The 21,512-nt window shown below is 41.1% G+C and overlaps 2 protein-coding genes across 2 annotated transcripts; one reads left to right on the forward strand and one right to left on the reverse strand.

Moving 5' to 3' along the window:
- The first annotated feature begins 4,032 nt into the window (after positions 1 to 4,032).
- On the forward strand, positions 4,033 to 11,535 carry LOC139475120 (uncharacterized). The gene is made up of 7 exons (XM_071258373.1): positions 4,033 to 4,321; positions 5,004 to 5,257; positions 6,138 to 6,284; positions 6,880 to 7,103; positions 7,823 to 8,068; positions 10,626 to 10,946; positions 11,235 to 11,535. Exons 1-7 carry the CDS (start codon positions 4,033 to 4,035, stop codon positions 11,518 to 11,520), a joined length of 1,767 nt encoding a protein of 588 aa, XP_071114474.1. The 3' UTR covers positions 11,521 to 11,535.
- Positions 11,536 to 15,299: 3,764 nt separating this feature from the next.
- LOC139474710 (uncharacterized) lies at positions 15,300 to 20,117 on the reverse strand. Its single transcript, XM_071257812.1, has 3 exons — positions 20,084 to 20,117; positions 18,260 to 18,395; positions 15,300 to 15,474 (listed from the first exon to the last, which is right to left on the reverse strand). The coding sequence occupies exons 1-3, from the start codon at positions 20,115 to 20,117 to the stop codon at positions 15,300 to 15,302; spliced, it is 345 nt and encodes a 114-aa protein (XP_071113913.1).
- Positions 20,118 to 21,512: the final 1,395 nt, after the last annotated feature.

Consider the following 21,512-nt stretch of genomic DNA (forward strand, 5'->3'; position numbering starts at 1 on the left):
AACTGATTGACTGCCATATATTAAAAATATCTTGTTTACATTTAAAATTGAACAATTGTTCGTAAATATTTGTTTCTAAACAATCAATAATTCTTACATACAAACATTACATTGTATTACTCATCATGGATTTCACCAAGATCGCAAGTTGTATAGACAGATTCGCTTCGGATGTGTATCTTGGAGTTATAGCAAAAGTGTCATGAACTTATCCATGGAGCATTCATTAACGATTTATATTATCTTCCGAATGTTAAATGCACATTTCTTGGTGTACATTTGATTTTAATTCGGCATAACTACATATGGATCTTTATGTAGGCATTGAAACTGGACGAAACTATTTTTTTAAATGATACTTTCATTATCCTGGAACACATTAAAGATTAATATCTGTACATAAAAACGTGAAGTTTAATCAAAATACTATTGTGCGAACACATTGCTACCACAAATATATTAACACATTTCATTTCTTATTTTGTAGGCTTTTATGCAAGAAAATGTATTGGTATTTGTAAATAAAAACCCACTTCCTTTAGAACAATTCTCTGAAAGGATGGGGATTGCATACGAACAGCTCTACAAACAACATGCCATAATTCTTTGCAATAACATAACATTTATTCCGCTACAACGCTTTATATATTTTGCATGTAAATCACGACGCGGGAAATAAATGCTTGCTTCAGATTGCTTGCTCTTTTACAGAAAGCTTGTAAATTTTGTTTTACCAGAAGGTGCGTAGTATTTTAATAGGGGAAATTATGTTTTGATTTTAATGGGTTCAACAAAACTTAACTATAAATATTCTGGTTCGTAAAACTAGTATCTCATTAGGTAAAGTATGTTTACTCAAAATATTTATGATCTCTATGTTCACAACATGTCTGAACGACTGCAAATGTTTTAACTAACTGTGATACCTGTGTTTATATCTTCACAGATGTTTATTTTTATTATCTTTGATATATCATTTTAGAAACGATACCCGCACTATGGTGTAGAGTTAACATTTTGGGGAGTAATATACAATGTAGCTTACCGCAACTGAGACCGGGAACCAGGTTTGTTGTGTAGGAAATTAATAGACCAATCAGCGTTCGCGTCTCACGGCGGAGAAGGGAGTTTTCCAGTCGTGTATATTGCACGGCATTGGTCCACTATTTGCACGATATCGTGTATATAGACGGTCCGGTTGTGTCGGTTTCGTATGTGTCAAATTCAGAAAATACGATGACATTTCGATTCGAAAATTTAAAATCAATCGATACGCGAACAAATCGATACCGATTTCAATGAACTTTCGTATCGATATAAATTTACATGTATATCGTATCGTATCAGGGGAATTATCTAGATCGTGACATCCATATATTATAATTATATAAATGTTTGATGTGTTTTTCCCCAGTTCCCTGATAAGCCCTATACCCAAACGCACCCAGAATATCATTAAACACTTTACACACTGCATGGGCGGATACAGCTTTTTTGAAAGGGTGGTGGTGGTGCACAATTAAGATCTATTCATTGTCTTTGGTGGTAATTTATACAGACATAAAGATTTTTTTCGAAATAAAAGGGGAGGGGGTGGGGGGGGGGGGGGGGGGGGGGTGGTGCGCACCCCCGTACCCCACCCCTGTATCCGCCCATGCACTGAGTAAGTGAATGGGTGAATGAATGAGTGAGTGTGGGAGTAAGCGCGTGAGTGAGAGAGTGAGCGAGTGAGCACACGTTGGTTTCAGTTCGGCTCTTGCTATGGCCGATTACATACAGACTATCAGTCAGCATCCTGTACACCCATGTGGGTCGACTCTAGGGCTACAGCAAATCATTAATGAACGTCATGATTGTCTAATGTCTCCATCCCAATTCCTCCAAACAAATGACGCCGCGAATATTTCAACTCGCCCACTCTAGCTTGATGCTGCTGTCTAACACGTCATGCCGAATGCGGACCTTAATTCACATTTATTGTCTGATTCATCACAACTGGAGCTAAAATATTCGACTCGTCGCTATATCGCTGAAATAATGCCAAAGCGACGTTAGCTTTTCACTCATTCAATACGACGAACGCCGCAGTCCAGGGGTACGATTGTCAAACGAGGCAACTATATGGAACAGATGGGGACTTGGTTGGTTGCCCCGACGACGCTCGACGGTGCTTATAATATCAATCACTGGTTTATCTGGTCCAGACTCCAAGCACAGACACAGCTTTCAGGTAAAGAGGGATGCACCCACCGACCCCTCGATCCGTGCATGGAGTTGAACATTTACAGTGCGGCGTCAACCAACTGCCACAGGGTGACACTTAAACCTTTTTGAGAAAATATTCCCTGTTTGATTTATTTGTAGAGTATATTGTAATTTAGGTCAATGAACCATCTGTTACCCAGACCTTACTGTGTAATAGTTTAACTCAATCGAACACCCCTCATTGTTTTGTGCTGAATCACCATCTATTATTTTCTTAAGCAACTATATTTATGTCTATGTGTAACTGTATAAACTATCCAACTTCATACCCGTGCTCATGGGTTTCACCGAAGTGGTAAACGTCTAAGACCTGCATCACTTGGCGCTTTCCTCACACATTAAGCTGTTGCAAACCGAAATTGTTTCAGATTTGGTAAAAAACATGACTTTGCATTAAATCTTTATTCAATGTCCCAGGAACTTTTGTTGTTCAGTATATATCTGGGCTGGAAACTCCGCACACCTCATGTATGTCTCGGCTGGAATCTCCGCTCACCTCATGTATGTCTGGGCTGGAATCTCCGCTCACCTCATGTATGTCTGGGCTGGAATCTCCGCTCACCTCATGTATGTCTGGGCTGGAATCTCCGCGCACCTCATGTATGTCTGGGCTGGAATCTCCGCTCACCTCATGTATGTCTGGGCTGGAATCTCCGCTCACCTCATGTATGTCTGGGCTGGAATCTCCGCTCACCTCATGTATGTCTGGGCTGGAATCTCCGCTCACCTCATGTATGTCTGGGCTGGAAACTCCGCTCACCTCATGTATGTCTGGGCTGGAAACTCTGAGCACCTCATGTATGTCTGGACACTTAAATATGGATAAATAAATTATTTTGTCCACAAGTTTGACCGATTTCCACAAAAGTGATGTACATGTAGTCAGTATAGGACATGTGAGGTTAACCGCGATTACTATAGTAAATGCAATCATCCACAAGCACAAAAGTTTGGATTTTACTAAATAATTACTTGTAGGAAACATTGCTGCCTTAGTCCGATCGTTACACAATGGTAGCCAATGTTTTTAAAACAATTCATAATGAGATCGATATGTTATGAATCAATTATCATGAATTTCGAATTTATTTACAATTACATATGATTTTTTTAGTGAATCAATAAAAGATCACCGTAGCCGTGTGGCGTGTTTATCTGTAGCTTAATTTGTAACATGAAAAAAATCAGGAATGTCAAATATTATCCGAAATATTTGTTCCCGAAGCAGTGATGTTCTAGATGATTCTCTTCGTCTTTTTTGACACGCCAGGAGAAAACTTCGAACAGATTCACGCTGAAGGAAATTCTCAAGCTCCTCCCAGCGCGTGACACCTTCGTTACACCTACGAGAGCTCCGCGAACGGGCTATCGCTGTGAGGAACTTGGGAAATTCTATGAATGAACCCGCACGTGTATATTCCTACGGATCGGAACGAGCACGTTGAAACGTAATCTATGCATTAGAATGTATGACAGCTTATAATTGTGCTATTACTCCTAAGGATATATACATACGTAAACGTACATTTGATTAATATATCTGCAAGGAATATAACTGATACCTATATCAGCGGCCTATATTTCTGTGCGGAGTTTCGAGTGTTGCTAGGTACGCGAGTTGTTGACATGTTGAGCAAGCTGCTCGACATATAAATACGGAAATGCGGTACTAGCCCACAGCTCGCAGACGACATCAAGAACGCGGGCATCATTAACATGACCGATTGAGACACCTCGTATTGTTTTCTACACTTTTCATATCTGGTAATGTCGAGAGGACGACGAGGCCGCGGTCGTAGGGGTGCCAGAGGTGGTCGTGGTCGTGGAAGAGGCAGGCGGAGATCTGGAGGCCGTGGAAGATCCGCATCGGCGTCAAACACAGGTAACGATGAGGAAGGCAGTGCCCCAGAACAGTTGGACATCGAGACTAGGCCTAAGGACTTCTTCACTGGCACCGCCTCAGTCGTCCAGCACATCCAGGGGCAGACAGACAACCTGGACAGGTACGCGGCCACCATGGCAGTTCTCCGGAAGAGTGGGGTGGCTGTTGCTCAAAGTGAGTACAAATTGCTGACGTCAATAGTTTTGATGAATCGGCAACTATAAGTGTGCATACTTTTTTGTGAAAGATCAGAGTTTTATTCTTGATATTTTACTATAAAATGAAGTATACATAGATCTATATAGTTTCGATCCGGGGTAGAGTATAGTGCCTCGAGCAATCCATGCTTGCCGTAAAAGGTGACTATGCTTGTCGTTAGAGGTGACTAACGGGATTGGGTGGTCAGCCTGACTTGGTTGATGCATGTCATTGTATCCCAATTGTGTGGATCGATGCTCGTCAATCACTTGATTGTCTGGCCCAGCTATTATTTACAGACCGTACTGTGGCTCAAAGTGAGTACATATTGCTGACGTCAATAGTTTTGATGAATCGGCAACTATCTGTGTGCATACTTTTTTTGTGAAACATTTTTGTGAAAGATCAGAGCTGTGTTCTTGATATTTTACTATCAAATGAAGTTAAGAAGTATACATATATAGTTTCGACCCGTGAAGATCTGGGGTAGAATAGGTCTTCAGCATTCCCTGCTTGCCGTAAAAGGTGACTGTGCTTGTCGTAAGAGGTGACTAACGGGATTTCGTATCCCAATTGTGTGGATCGATGCTCATGATGTCAATCACTTGATTGTCTGGTCACAACAACGAATAAAGTAAACTGTATTGTAAATGTGCAGATGCTTGTGTGCGAGCTTTGACTGCTGCATGGGCCCGGCATGACTACAAGCTTGCTGACGCCTTTCTTCAGAACAGAGAGCAGTTTGGACTTGTTGAGGTTTTGAAGGCCTTAACTTTACTCGACTCAGGGCGGAGAGTGCGTGTTCTCGAGAAAAAGCTCAAAAGGTTGCAACTCACGGGGTCGAAGATCAGCAAGAAGAAATTTGGAAAGCTGAAGTCAGACATTGACAACCTTCATGCTATTAAACCACCAGTGAGTACTGCAGGGGTTGTCTCCCTTGATGTGCTGAAAGCCAATCAGAAAATGGTAGCAATGTCTCAACACTGTAAACTATAAGGTTACAATGTTGTAACAATGTGAAATTGTTAGCTGAATAGAATCTTAATTAAAAATATATATATATAAAGTAAAAACATTTTTATACATGATAAAATGTATTACATAACCAAACATAACATTCAATGTGACTTGAGTCCAGCAAAGAAAATAACAGCATGGAGATTTGATTCCTAGTAATGTAAGAGTTGCTTCCCTTGCATTTATGCTGAGTAGCAATACCTTAGATGTATTGCAAGAGTTTGCGTGGCAAATCTATACGTTATTTACTGATAAGCAAATCACAATATGGCTAATATTTGAAATAAATGCAATCTCATTAAAACAAATCTTTGTGCTCCCTTTGTACACAATCATAGTGGTACTGAGCACTAAGATCTGATTTAATGAGAGTGAAATAGATGAAGTCCTACCATGAAACTGCCGTATTCAACATAATAAGTGCCTAGGGCGCTCTCAAAGTTAGAAATAGGGGTCTCTTATTAGAATATCATTTTGGTGAAAAACAACAGAGTTGAAAGATCGTAAATTTAGTGGTTTATGCTGACAGCCTGAAATGTTTATATTTTATACGACAGATATATTTTTTCCAGAATTTAATTTCCCATAATTAAGAATGCATATAACATACGTATTATACACGAATAAATAAGTCATGTATACATTGATCAATCGGAACAGGGGCTAATTGGGATTGTTCACTTGCCAATATATTAGAAAATTTTGCCGTGGGCGCTTATTAGAGCGGGGCGCTCATTACGTCGAATATGGTAATACTTACGATGACTGTTTCCAGCAAGGGTCTGCCAGTGGGGCGGTGTGCAAACATGTGCAGGCGTGGGTGAGGACGTTCACGAAGGAGGACCTGGAGTTCTACGCTCTCCACTACCCAAAGGATCCCTGGAAGAAACTGGCAGACATCTGCCACTTCAGCCCCAAAACAGTAAGTCTGACAAGTAGGGGCTGTCGGGTAGCCTAGTGGTTAAAGCGTTCGCTCGTCAAGCCGAAGACCCGAGTTCGATTCCCGACATGGGTACAATGTGTGAAGCCCATTTCTGGTGTCCCCCACCCTGATATTGCTGGAATATTTCTAAAAGCGGCGTAAAACCAAACTCACTCACTCACTGACAAGTAATTATACAGGTCAACTATGGTGACATGGAAATATGGGGGGCTATGCTGTCAGCTGGTCTGTAGTGAGAGTAGTAGCTTTTTCTGAGATGTATTTTCTTAAATCTTTATCATTTTAATTTAATCTGTCCACATGAAAACAAAGTGTGCTACACGGCAAATTCACACTTTACTTTTTAGGCATATGGTGACATCATTCACAGCGTTCAGTTTTGCATTGAAGCGTTCCAAAACGTTTTCAACAACACATGTAAAAAATGTGACCCTTTAGAAAATCTGCTGATGCTCATGCAGTCAACCACTTGTTTGCTGACAAATGGTTGAGTTTAGGTTAAAACAACATTCACTCACTCACACATGTCAGATATGGTTCTGTGTGTAATTCATTTCCTTATTTTGTACCTCAGGATTTTGCAGTGTTGCCATGGTTCCTGCCCTTCTGTCTTGGGGACAGTCCCCCTGAGGGATCGATGGTGGAGAGGTGTCGCGACGTCACAGAGGCTAACGTCAACGACCTCATCAAGGAGTATGACGTCCCGTACACTCATGTGAAGAAATACCAATCCAAGTTGACGAAAAGCTCGAAAGCCAGATTAGCTGCATATGAGCCGAAACTAGATACAGTGTTATGGTAAAACACTTTAAAGCAGTCATGTTTGTTTTTCAATAACTATCTTCATTATTCCATTGTATCTTTTACCAGATTTTCCTGTGTATGATACACGTACCCCTTTTGGGGGGAGTTGTGATTCAGTGGAGAGAAATATTTTCTTTATAAGAGCAGCGCGCGAGAGAAGACAGTCAAAATATCGATATAACTGATGAAAGGTTGTGAGGCACAATCAGTTCCTGTTGCCAAATTTTATTTTGTTTTATATGTTTAAAAATTTGCAAAGTAGGAAATATGCATCAGTAAAGCTCTCATTTTTTATTATTGAAACTTTGTTCATCACGAAACAATTGAGCTGCAGATGCAAGACAACAGGTTACAATAGATTAGGTTACAATAGATTAAGTGATGAGACAAGCTTAACTCCAACTGCAGTCTATATATTCAGATAATATATTGAAGGACAAAATAACCTAAAATGTCTTTTTTATATTTTTTATTTTTTTCTTACTCACCAAGATTTTTCTTCAAAATATCTGAAACTATGAAATTATTTCTTTTTAAACGACATTCTTTCACCATTTCACTCATACACTGACCATTCTTGAGATCTTAAGTAGATATGTAATGGTTCTTTGAATTCTGGTAAAAATTGGAGTAAATTCTCCTTTCTGTGTTGACTCCATGTTTAACCAAAGCAATGTGAATACTGTACTTATCTACTGTTTATCGTCCTTTAGGTGGTATGAAGATCTTCAGTGCTTGGAGGTAGACAAAATAATAACAGAACGACTTGAAGCAGGCGAGAATGTGAACCTGGCCAATGGGAAACTGTTGGAAAGATTATTAACCCTGAAGATACTTAGCAAGAATAACCCCACGTCATATTTCTGCACTATGGCCCGGACCTGGGTGTCAAATTACACAAAAGTTTCTTTTCTCTCCATGCTGATCCCCATGGCTGAAAGAAGACTGACATCAATCAAGTAAGTATTATACAGGACTGATATATGCTCAACTCCGGCTATAAGTCCAACACTCAACTCCTGATGTAAGTCCAACACTCAACTCCTGCTATAAGTCCAACACTCAACTCCTGCTATAAGTCCAACACTCAACTCCTGATATAAGTCCAACACTCAATTCCTGATGTAAGTCCAACACTCAACTCCTGATGTAAGTCCAACATTCAACTCCTGATACAAGTAAAACATTCAACTTCCGATTTATGTCGAACACTTAACACTCTGATATAAGTCACTCAATACCTGATGCAAGTCGAACACTTAACTCCTCATATAAGTCCACCACTTAACATATGACAGACACTCAACTTCTGATGTAAGTCCAACACTCAACTCCTGATGTAAGTCCAACACTCAACTCATGCTATAAGTCCAACACTCAACTCCTGCTATAAGTCCAACACTCAACTCCTGATATAAGTCCAACACTCAATTCCTGATGTAAGTCCAACACTCAACTCCTGATGTAAGTCCAACATTCAACTCCTGATACAAGTAAAACATTCAACTTCCGATTTATGTCGAACACTTAACACTCTGATATAAGTCACTCAGTACCTGATGCAAGTCGAACACTTAACTCCTCATATAAGTCCAACACTTAACTTCTGACAGACACTCAACTTCTGATATAAGTCCAACACTAAACCCCTGCTATAAGTCCAACACTCAACTCCTGATGTAAGTCCAACATTCAACTCCTGATACAAGTAAAACATTCAACTTCCGATTTATGTCGAACACTTAACACTCTGATATAAGTCACTCAATACCTGATGCAAGTCGAACACTTAACTCCTCATATAAGTCCACCACTTAACTTCTGACAGACACTCAACTTCTGATATAAGTCCAACACTAAACCCCTGCTATAAGTCCAACACTCAACTTCTGATGTAAGTCCAACACTAAACCCCTGCTATAAGTCCAACACTCAACTCCTGCTACTAAACCCCTGCTATAAGTCCAACACTCAAGTTCTGATGTAAGTCCAACACCGAACTCATGATGTAAGTCCAACACTAAACCCCTGGTATAAGTCCAACACTCACCTTCTGATAAAAGTCCAACACTAAACTCTTGATATAAGTCCAACACTCACCTTCTGATATAAGTCCAACACTAAACCCCTGATATAAGTCCAACACTCGCCTTCTGATATAAGTCCAACACTCAACTCCTGACAGACGCTCAACTCCTGATATAAGTCCAACAGTCAACTCCTAATGTAAGCCCATCACTCAACTTCTGATATAAGTCCAACACTAAACTTCTGAAACAAGTCCAACACTCAATTCCTGATATAAGTCCAACATTCAACTCCTGATACAAGTAAAACATTCAACTTCTGATTTATGTCGAACACTTAACACTCTGATATAAGTCACTCAATACCTGATGCAAGTCGAACACTTAGCTCCTCATATATGTCCACCACTTAACTTCTGACAGACACTCAACTTCTGATATAAGTCCAACACTAAACCCCTGCTATAAGTCCAACACTCAACTTCTGATGTAAGTCCAACACTAAACCCCTGCTATAAGTCCAACACTCAACTCCTGCTATAAGTCCAACACTAAACCCCTGCTATAAGTCCAACACTAAACCTCTGATATAAGTCCAACACTCACCTTCTGATATAAGTCCAACACTAAACCTCTGATATAAGTCCAACACTCACCTTCTGATATAAGTCCAACACACAACTTCTGATCAATCTCATTAAAATCAGATCCTTGTTCTCGCTATCGCTAAACAATGATCTGTGGACATCATATTAGGGGTCACGTCAGAATGACCTTTCATTCAACCAATCAGAGCATCGCTTACCATGAAAGTGACAATCGGAATGTGTTTTCTAATCATGCAACCATGATATATTTAACACGGGGTATTCTGAACGACAGTTACAGGTTTTATGATCATATCCATACAATCTATGCCATCTATAAGCCATTCCAGAATGTTCTTCTTATCAGTTTTACCATTTTTAATCGAGAATACGTCAAAATATGTTTCGAAGCGTAGTCGCCAGTTTGAAACTTATGTCATAAAGCTCAAGAAATCTACCTTCTGATTGTCCAATGTCGATTTCTTGTCAATCATTTCATTGGTCGGTCAAAATTCATGAAAGGTCGTTCTGATGTGACCTGTAATGGCATGTCAACAGATCTTTGTTTAGAGACTGATTTTAATGAGATTGAATTTCTGATATAAGTCCAACACTCAACTCCTGACAGACACTCAACTTCTGATGTCAGTCCAACATTCAATTCCTGATACAAGTCCAACCCTCAACTTCTGATGTAAGCCCCAAATTCAACTTCTGATATATGACCAAAACTCAACTTCTGATATAAGTCCAACATTCAGCTCTTGACATGAGTCCACTACTTAACTTCTGACAGACACTCAACTCCTGCAATAAGTCCAATTTAAGTAAGAACAGAACATTACCACTAGGCTCCCACTGTATAATGTTATGACTTACTTCTTATTTGCACTTTTCTTTAGACTTCCCCTCGAGTCCCCAATTGTTGTGATGGGCGATGCATCCGGGTCCATGGAGGTTGCCATCCAAACCAGCACCATTATCGCCAGTCTGCTCACCGCGATCTGCTCAGCCAGACTTGTCTTCTTCGATCACGAGAATCGTGAAGCTCCATACTTGCCCAAGACCATCGATGAAGTGCTGGAACTGGCTATAGAAACCAAGGCAGGAGGGACGACAATTCCTGGTGTTAGCTTGTGGCCGTTCTATGAGAAGAAGGAGGTTGTGAAGACATTCATCATGGTGACTGACGAAGAGGAGAATGGAAAAGTTCAGGATATGAAGTGAGTTGACCATTCAGGATTCCCTGTTTTAGACACATGGACTACTGACTTCATATCTGTTGTGTAAATTCTTTTCAAGGAAATTTGATTTGGAGTAAATGTTGGTCCTGTTTCTACACAATGGGAGTTTGGGTGCAGCTTTATGTAGAGTCTTGTTTTGGACAAAGGATAAAAATTGCAGACAAAGGTTTACCTTATCTAATGAATATATTTAGCATTGACAATTCAACTTGGTATTTGTTTTAATATCACGACAATTTGATGAGTTTCGCAATAATTTCATTTCAGTTTTGCTGAGTTGTACAAGAAATATCATGATGAAGTATTTCCTGCAAAGCTGGTCTTCGTGTCCTTCCTCGATTCCCAGCATGCAAAGGGGAAAATCGTGACTGAACTTCAAGAAGCTGGATTCCACCCACTCCAGTTCAAACTGGAAGAAAGCCGCCCCGACCTCACCAAACTGGACAATCTGTTCGGGCTGCTGTCGTCTGATTCCGCCTCCTTCAAAGATGAAATCACCGAGATGCAGAAGAACATCACAAAGTTGGGGCTGGGCAAGTTCTTCAAGGGTTGAGCCTCAAGACAGTAAAATGGGTAAGGTCAGTACCTGAACTCAAGGGGTGTTTAAAAATACCAGGGCTAGAATTGTTGTAAGGCTGTACGAACAAATTGGAGTTACGACTAAGCTACGCATTTAATTACAGTTACACACATAGTTTACACACAGGTTCAATATTTAACACAATTGGGAGATCACGTAATTTAGCATAATAACCTAGGGTAAGGGACATCATGTGGCCATTTTCAGAACCGATTAGAAACATCTTATAAATTTGATATGAGTACGTCTGGAAGTTGTATGTATCTTGTAGTCTCTCTTATTACTCACGTTTTGGCCGTGAATCGTTTCCTTTTGGTCATTTGGGGGGTGGGTGTTTTCCTACTTGAGTGCTCGCGCCTCGTGTTGTATGTTCCGCCAAGACCTATGATGTGCCGATCACAATATGGTAGGAACGCACTGATTGGTCGTGACCTGGTACTGCAGCATTCAGTGTCTTATGAGCTCGGGATTCCCGACAGGTAAGTCCTCTCAAGTTCGGGGATATTTTGGCACAGACTCTTGTTTAAGAAGACGCCTCTATAGTTAGTTGTAGAATAGGTTTGAAAATGAAATTGGTTCTCCGTCCATCTGTGTGTCCGCGTGTGTGTGTGTGTGTCCCGAAATCGTTTCTGGAGCATAACTCAGAAACCGTTAAATATTTTTCTATGAAACTTTGCATGTCTACCAAACTCATGCTGAACTGGTGCCTTTCGTTATGTAGGAATTTTAGAAAAAATATTTTGGACTTTTAGGATGGTTCTTTTAGGATGGTTTTCAATTCCAGAGTGTAACTCAAAAACCGTTAAAAACTTTCTTAAAAAACTTTGCAAGTCTACCAGGCACATACTGAACTGGTGCCTTTTGCTGTATAGGAATTTTATAAGTTTTTATTTTTTATGTTTCCATGGCAACAAATTGGACTTAGGTTCTATAGGGTAGAGTTTGTTTCCAGATCACAACTCAAAACCCATTCAATACTTTCTTACAAAACTTTGCATGTCTACCAGGCACATACTGAACCGGTGCCTTTTGATATTTAGCACTTTTAGAAAAATATTTTTTTACATTTCCATGGCAACAAGTTGGACTTAGAAAACAATAAGCGTAGGTTTCGATTCCGAAGGAAAGTTTCCACATCTGTCAGACACATCCTGAATTTTTGCCTTCTGCTTTTTATTAATTTTAGAAATGTATATTACCTGGCATCATTTTCAGAAATATTTCCTCGCCAAACATTGCATGTCTATATATAAAGCATATACTGAACTGGTGCCTTTTGATATTAAGGAGTTTTAGAAATGTTTATTTTAGAATTTCCATTGCAACTATTTTGACATGGGCTAAGGGAAATGTTGGGTCAGTTACCTGGTTTGGGACCATAACGTGTTAAAATGGGCGGGGGATATAGATGACTTCGTGGACTATATGCTTGTTTTATATTCTGTTAAACATTTTACTTTTGTTATATTAAAATTTCATTGTATTTGCAGCAAGCCTTTTTGTCCTTATTCACCCGCCTAATGCGTGAGCCATACTACAGTCTCACAGGAGTGTCCCCAGCTAGCTGACTCACGGTTAAACAACACATTTACCATCAAATAAAACACAACGCAAAGCGCCATGAGTCAGCAGTGGGATTCGATCTATGTATGTCTCTGATTTGGAGATCCTCCCACCTCTTGTATGTGTGAGACTGAATCTCAGCTCACCTCTTGTATGTCTGAGTTGGAGCTCCGCTCACCTCTTGTATGTGGTGATCGCCGTCATATAGCTAGAATATTGCTGAGTGCGGCGTTGAACAACAAACCCATCAACCAGCCAACCGAAAGTCCAAACTATACAACTACCATACGCTACTGTTGGTGACAAAATATTTTAACCTTCAACAGGTCGACATCGTGTTCGAAACTTGCAAAAATACGAAAGTTGAGTGAACGACAACAATGAAGGATCAATTTGGCAGAATTTGTGTATGGCGATGTAAATCGCTCATCGAAGACCTTACAGACACTAGTCAAGACAATAACAGTGGTAAGTTTGAGAGTTTATTGACGACATTAAAGAGACACATATTGAACCAAACACAGTTTTACACACATACTAGGACGACTCGTGGTTTGAACCAGTCATATATGTCGTCACACGCTGTGACTGTTTCCGGCAGCAGACAACATAATCACAAGGTCAAGCATAATGCCGCAGTAAATACAGCGAAACTCCACAAGCCTGGAAAAACACCATCCGACCGTTCCAGGAGTGAACGTTTGGAAGGTCTACACAAACCAAGGATACATGACTTCACAACTATTTTCATTATTCCGGACATTCGCTGGTCCGGACAATTTCACATAGAATAGTACTGTCTGGATTAACGGGGTCTCAATTTCACTGTTTTTATTTTTGTGAGTGAACCCCACCCTCTTCGTTAACCACCCCCCCTACCCACACTGTGATATGAAAATATTCTTGTCTTTGTAATAGGATATCAGTTTTTAAAACGCGTCAACCGTTTTGAAGTCAAAATTACAACATGCCTACAGTGTGACTTGATCTGATGCATTGGTTTCCAACGGGAAACTGGCTTTACAGGCGTTTTGGTAAACATCTTTTGCAATGCACTTGACATTTAGACCATTTAACAGTCCGGTTAACTACCGTTTATCTATAATAGTGAGACCCCGTTAATCAAGAATCCTCATTATTGTGGACGATTTCTGTTCGCAACGTCTTATGAAAATGAAATGAATGCGTATTTGCTTTAATCCGGACAATTCCGTATCCTTTTTGTTAAACGAGGTTTCGCTGTACTTAGACGAAGCGAATAAAGTAGTCGGCCGCAGTGATTGATAAGTGTCAAGTGCTTGTTAAATATCCATTATCAGGGCTGATATATGACGCAGTATTAATTTATAATACTGGTTAATCATGGGCAGACAAAGATTGTTTTTAATCACCAGTTGAACATATGTGTATTAAAGATAGTCACACATGCCAGTATACTGAGGGAACACGGTATAACGAGGTTCAGTGTAAAAATTAATGTAATAAAAAATTTAAAAAGGAGAAACGTGTTTTTGTCTATTTAAGGGACAATGTCGAATAAGGGTCTTTATGCCCCACAGGATTCGCTCATTTCACGGAAACATGTTTAGAAAATGTTGTGGTGGTTGCCACATGTGTTCATATGAACGGGAATGTGCTTTGTCCATACCAATAATTTTGGAATTATAACAATCCTAAATGTATAGGTTAGGCGAAGATATGTCAAACAATAAGTTACAACATGTTCAGGAAACGTTTCTCTAATATTTGGCCACGAGCAATATTTGTACCCAAAATGTCAACGCCAGAGAGCAACCAATCTGGACCATCTTCCCCAGCAGCTTCCAAACAGTGATGAGACCCACATGAATGGGTTCCTGAAAACCGATCGTTTTTATATTTCATAAAAAGATTTTCCATAAATCTAAAAATTGACTTATTCAGTACTCCAGGAAGGACCTCATCCCACCTCGTCCTTTAAACGATGCTTGAAAAGTTAAGGCAATATATGAATATTATTTATGCCCAACTATGCATCATAGCGTACTGTGACGAAGACACCAAGAAAGACTGTATGTTGATCATTCAACTTCGATACGGCAATTGGTTTGTTATATACTGGTAGTTTCCGTTTAACCGGGTAGGCGGTTTAAGTCCACACCACACAGAGAAGCACATGCCCTGTCCCCCGCATTCCCTCATCCACGCTCTCAGATCATCTTGGCAAGGCCCAGCCACACAGCAAGCATCATCACCAGGACTGACGCCAACTGCGGGGATAGCAACGTTCCGCCATTGTCGTTTTGTGACGTGGTTGTCGTCGTTGAGAGCGTTGAAGACATTGTTGAGAAACAAGAATTGTCTCCCGATAACGTTGCGTTCTCACTGGAAGAAAATTACAGAGAAAACTGTTCAATTAAGTATTCTGGAATTCTTGGTTGAAATCAAGCTTCATACTTGTGCATTGGACAATAACGTCATTTGAATATTTTACCGTAAACATGAAGCTGGGTTCTGGTAGTGATCCAATTCCCTGCGTGTTAAACCTGATAAATCTAATACCTACTTACATCGCAGGCACGACCTGTGGAGGTCCTAACCGTTAGGGCATAGTTCATACACTCAGAGCATGGCGCTGTGAAGGTTCATACACTCAGGGCATGGCGCTGTGAAGGTTCATACACTCAGGGCATGGTGCTATGAAGATTCATACAGTCAGGGCATGATGCTATGGAGGTTCATACACTCAGGGCATGGGTCTATGGAGGTTCATACACTCAAGGCATGGCGCTATGAAGGTTCATACAATCAGGGCATGGTGTTATGAAGGTTCATACACTCAGGGCATGGTGCTATGACGGCTCAAACACTCAGGGCATGGTGCTATGAAGGTCCATACACTCAGGGGACGACGCTCTGACGGTTCATACAATCAGGGCATGGCGCTATGAAGGTTCATACACTCAGGGCATGGTGCTATGAAGATTCATACACTCAGGGCATGGCACTATGAAGGTTCATACACTCAGGGCATGGTTCTACGAAGGTTCATACACTCAGGGCATGGTGTTATGAAGGTTCATACACTCAGGGCATGGTGCTATGACGGCTCAAACACTCAGGGCATGGTGCTATGAAGGTCCATACACTCAGGGGACGACGCTCTGACGGTTCATACAATCAGGGCATGGCGCTATGAAGGTTCATACACTCAGGGCATGGTGCTATGAAGGTTCATACACTCAGGGCATGGTTCTACGAAGGTCCATACACTCAGGGCATGGTGCTGTGAAGGTTCATACACTCAGGGCATGTCACTATGAAGGTTCATACACTCAGGGCATGGTTCTACGAAGGTTCATACAATCAGGGCATGGTGCTATGAAGGTTCATACAATCAGGGCATGGCGCTATGAAGGTTCATGCACTCAGGGCATGGTTCTACGAAGGTTCATACAATCAGGGCATGGTTCTACGAAGGTTCATACAATCAGGGCATGGTGTTATGAAGGTTCATACACTCAGGGCATGGTGCTGTGAAGGTTCATACACTCAGGGCATGTCACTATGAAGGTTCATACACTCAGGGCATGGTTCTACGAAGGTTCATACAATCAGGGCATGGCGCTATGAAGGTTCATGCACTCAGGGCATGGTTCTACGAAGGTTCATACAATCAGGGCATGGTTCTACGAAGGTTCATACAATCAGGGCATGGTGTTATGAAGGTTCATACACTCAGGGCATGGTGCTATGGAGGTTGATACACTTTTAACATGGCTCTATGAAGGTTCACGTAAGCTCTGACCACGTAGTGGTTCGTACACTTTTAGGATAATTCCATCAAGTTCCGGTAAACATAAATGAATATCCATACAGTATTTCCGTTGCAATATTCAGTAAAGGTTCGTACAGTTAGGGAATAATTCTGAGAATGTCCGTCCCCCACAGTTTGGGGCTAATAGGTGAAGGTTTCTCCATTTTAGTCTAAACACTATGGAGGTCCCCCAACTTCGCTATTTGTAGTCTTGTGTGATGATTATGAATGTCAATTGATTAAATATATATACGTTCATCGTTGTTTAACCTCGTTCTATCTTTTTATAAAATAAAACGAACAAAGCTGAAGTGTATTGAATACATTGTTGTGAGAGGGTGTGATGTTATAAGTACAGTGATTGAGTGAGTGAGTTTGGTTTTAACGCCGCTTTTAACAATATTCCGGTTATATCACGGCGGGTCAAATTAATGTGGGAGGAAAGCCCGAAGTGATGCAGGTCAGACGTTTACCACTTCGGTGAAACCCACGAGAACGGGTATGGTGCTGATAAACCTTGAAACATAATCGGGGCGAACCGGGGTTCGAACAATGATAGGTTTCTGGCGTGTCCAAGGGACGCAACTCTGCACAGCGGATTGCGGCGCCTCAGACGACTGTGCCACCCGTGCCCCCTATAAGTACAGTGATGAAGGTTGCAGAGGTTAATACCAATTTGGTGAAGCCGCGGACACAGGTATAGTGCTGACAAAGCAATGATTGCGCATCCAAGGGGCTCAACTGATGAAGGAACATGGGCAAAGTGAGTGAGTGAGTATGGTTTGACGCAGTTTTTATTCCAGCAATATCACGAATAAATTGTTTGATAGGCATTACTTAAAAGTTGACGGATGACAAGGTAGACACAATTTTTATGGATAACAACTTCTTTAATACAGTAAAAAGCAACGTTTCGGTATAGATCCTTATACCATTGTCAAGCAAGACTGAATGAGAGACTTAGTACAGAATATATATAGTAGGTGGAGGATTAGCAGTAACAACAATTGCATATGTGAGTGGGATAACATAGGTAAGGTGTTGACAACAAAGGGACAATACTGTCACAACACGATGGACAGAGAACACAGAGGTGGAAGCCAATGGGAAATGAAGCCCGACCACACCGATGGGCTTCACACATTGTACCCATGTCGGGAATCGACCTGACGAGCGTGACGAGCGAACGCTTTAACCACTAGGCTACCCGACCGCCTCTCATGGGCAAAGCAAACTGCCACCTGGTATTGAATGATATGACAATACTTAAAGCGTTCTAGTTTAAGCAGCAAATGCATTTGCTTAAACATGAAATCCATCTGAGCTCACGTTAAAATAAATGATATATCTCACAAGCATATTCTGTCGTTGGCCTCACATGACCCCTGTGCTGTGGTACCGTCGGTGAAGCAGTAGACGATGAGGTCGGGTTGACATACGGCGGGGTTGAAGTCGGTGCAGTTGGTGACGAGAGAACAGCGGGCAACGCCTGTAACATGACGCGTGTTTCTTATTATTTTGTTAAACAACATCACACTTTACAATATAAAACCTAAAGAACTCCTTCTTCATACCTTATGACATCCTCGATTATGCAGGGTATTTTATTTAAATTCTATTATGATTAATCCCTGGGCCTATTCGCTACCATTGGCTTTATTTTAGCCCGATTCGAATGACAATAGCTGGCCAATTAATTACACTCTTTGTGCAAAGTAGCAAATTTGTGCAAGTTAGTGATAAGATAGGTGGAGCTGGTGACGTCACTTCCGGAACGAGGATTTGATGGTGGACAGGTCCAGGGTATTTATCATAATATATTTGAGACCTCATACACTGGGTAATCAAGGATGAATGTAGGGTTAAGACGGATGAAACGGAATCGAATTGTACCTTGATACGCAATTTTGAGATTCAGAAATCACTCTGAGTGAGTGAGTGAGTGAGTGAGTATGGTTTTACGCCGCTTTTAGCAATATTCCAGCAATATCACGGCGGGGGACACCAGAAATGGGCTTCACACATTGTACCCATCTCGGAAATCGAACCCGGGTCTTCGGCGTGACGAGCGAACGCTTTAACCACTAGGCTACCCGACCGCCCCACTCAGTGTAGAGACTGACTTGGCGTGAACGCCGTTTTGAACGGTATTTCAGATATTTGACGGTATTTTCACTGGCACGGCTTAATTTGGGAGGAAAGTGACGCAAGTCGCTATTTACTACAGTACTGTGCAGACAACCCACGCCTCCGATAAGCGGATAAGCGGATCACCGACCATTTCTGACAAGGCAAAGGGACGAAACTCACATTGTGTTAAGGGGTATTCACAGAGGGTCACCAGTAGAAAATCTAGTGACACTACAGCGCATTTACTGAATTTATTGAAACAGAAAACGATATCTTAATTATTAATTACGTCTGCTATATACATATACATATACATATCATAGTTACGAGAAGCGCATCTTGACTATGAAGTAAAAGGCCGAAGCACTGGGATATATATATGCCCCAGTGAAACCCTGTTATCACGGAAAATCTGTTTTCCGGACGACTATTAGGGTAGACGTCTATCTAAAGCGGCAAGAAAATGAGCCCCGTCGGAATTCCTGGCTAGAACAGGTCCCCAAGTGAGTGAGTTGGGTTTAACGGCGCTTTTAACAGTAGTCCAGTTATATCACGGCGTGTCAGCTTAATGTGGGAGGAAAGCTCGAAGTGATGCAGGTCTCAGACGTTTACCACTTCGGTGAAACCCACGAGCACGGGTATGGTGCTGACAAACCTAGAAACATAATCGCGGCGAACCGGGAATCGAACCCAGGGTCCCCAAGACCCTATCCTGGTCTAAAGAGGCGACCAAGAGGATCGGGTGGTCCGACTGGGTGACTTGGCTGATTGGTGTCATCGGAACCCGACGATGTAGATCGTTGCTCACAATATCAATCACTAAACTGTCTGGTCCAGACTTGATTATTTACATGCCGCCATCACATAGCTGAATTATTGTTGGGTCCGGCGTAAATAAACAAACAAACAAACAAACAAACAAACAAACTTCTTATGCATGATTCCTTAGTCAGAAATTTGTTCACCTATACGAATTAACTGAGAACGATACTGTCTGGAATGGCAGGGTTTCGTTGTACCGGGGTGCCCTTAATCCTGTCTACTCACCCATCACCAAGGCCAGCAAGATCAACATCATCATGATCGGGGTTGCGTCAGGTTCCTGCAGATTCTCACGAACATCAATCAAGAACCAGGTGTTTGCTGGCTTTTTATATAACAATCTCCCCATGTTTATGCGGGTTATAAACGTGTTTGGAGGGTGTCGTGAAGTTTTAGTGGAGTACAAGGCTTCTCACATTCACCCGTGCAAAGTCATAAATATTTATGTATGGTCATTTATTCTTTCACATTATGATATGGGTGCGGAATGTTTGTACGAGATTGTAACTAGTGTTAAGGTGGATGTGAAACTGTCTCACTCGCTCAAAGAGAGATACACGTAGGGGGCAAGATAATGTACCACCAAAGCAAGCATGCATCCACATGACCACCAATTGTGCCCCCCTCTTTACTGTTTTGTTTCTTTAGTCATATGGATCGGAATTGGCAAATTCAAAACACGGGAACTTGACCGAGGTTAACTTGAGCTTCAGATATATCCATGATCTGATATCGTTCAATAATAGTCAACTAGTCAATTCCTTCCAGTGACTTACCCACCAGGGCCCACTTGCACAAAGCGATCTTAGCGCTAAGACTATGGTAAGCCTATGTTGAAGTATGGGAGTTACGATCATCTTAGCGCTAAGATCGCTTTGTGCAAGTGGGCCCTGAACTAGAAAAGAGAAACCCCCTATTCATAAAGATTCAGAGCGACAAGAAAACTGGCCACAATATTGTATGACAAGAGGGTTGACTTCAACTTTCCAATAGTCAACTTCCCCTTCATGTCGAGCAATATTTTTGAGGCACAATCGAGCATGTTCTTTTCACGACGATTTTATAGAGCGTCATACGACTCTTGCTCAAAAGTTGTTTTATCAAGGTTATGACATTGAAGGCTTCAGCAAAGCTTTCAAAAGGTTCTATGGTAGACATGTGGAGGACATTTCCAAATTTGACTCATCAGTGACATAAAAATATCCCTGATGCATGTCCCTATTTTGACTTGTACCATATGTCCCCATGTGTTCTCAGGTGAAGACATGCCTTGCCCTTGCATGTGTTTGTGATGGGTGCCACCGATGGGGCTGGAGATCGTCACCTTGACTATTTGATGTTTCAAAAACACATGAATAGTACAATGGAGATTTCTTATGATTTTGTGAATTTTATTAATTGTTTTCATCATCGGGGTGAGTGAGTTGAAATTTAACATCGCATCGGCATTGTTTCAGCCATAGAGCGACTACGATCACCATCACCATCATCATGATCATATTTTTAATATTGAAAATTACAAATTTAAGCTTCAGGAATGACATATGGCATGACCACCAACTTAAGTATTGATAAAATGATTGAAAAAACTGTTTTATGAATTTGATGAACTTTTTTTTAATTTCAACCTTTTTATAACCAAAGATATATATAG

Source organism: Haliotis cracherodii, unplaced genomic scaffold (assembly GCF_022045235.1).
Source record: "Haliotis cracherodii isolate W230 unplaced genomic scaffold, xgHalCrac1.p SCAF_3, whole genome shotgun sequence".
In the NCBI taxonomy this organism is placed as follows: domain Eukaryota; kingdom Metazoa; phylum Mollusca; class Gastropoda; order Lepetellida; family Haliotidae; genus Haliotis; species Haliotis cracherodii.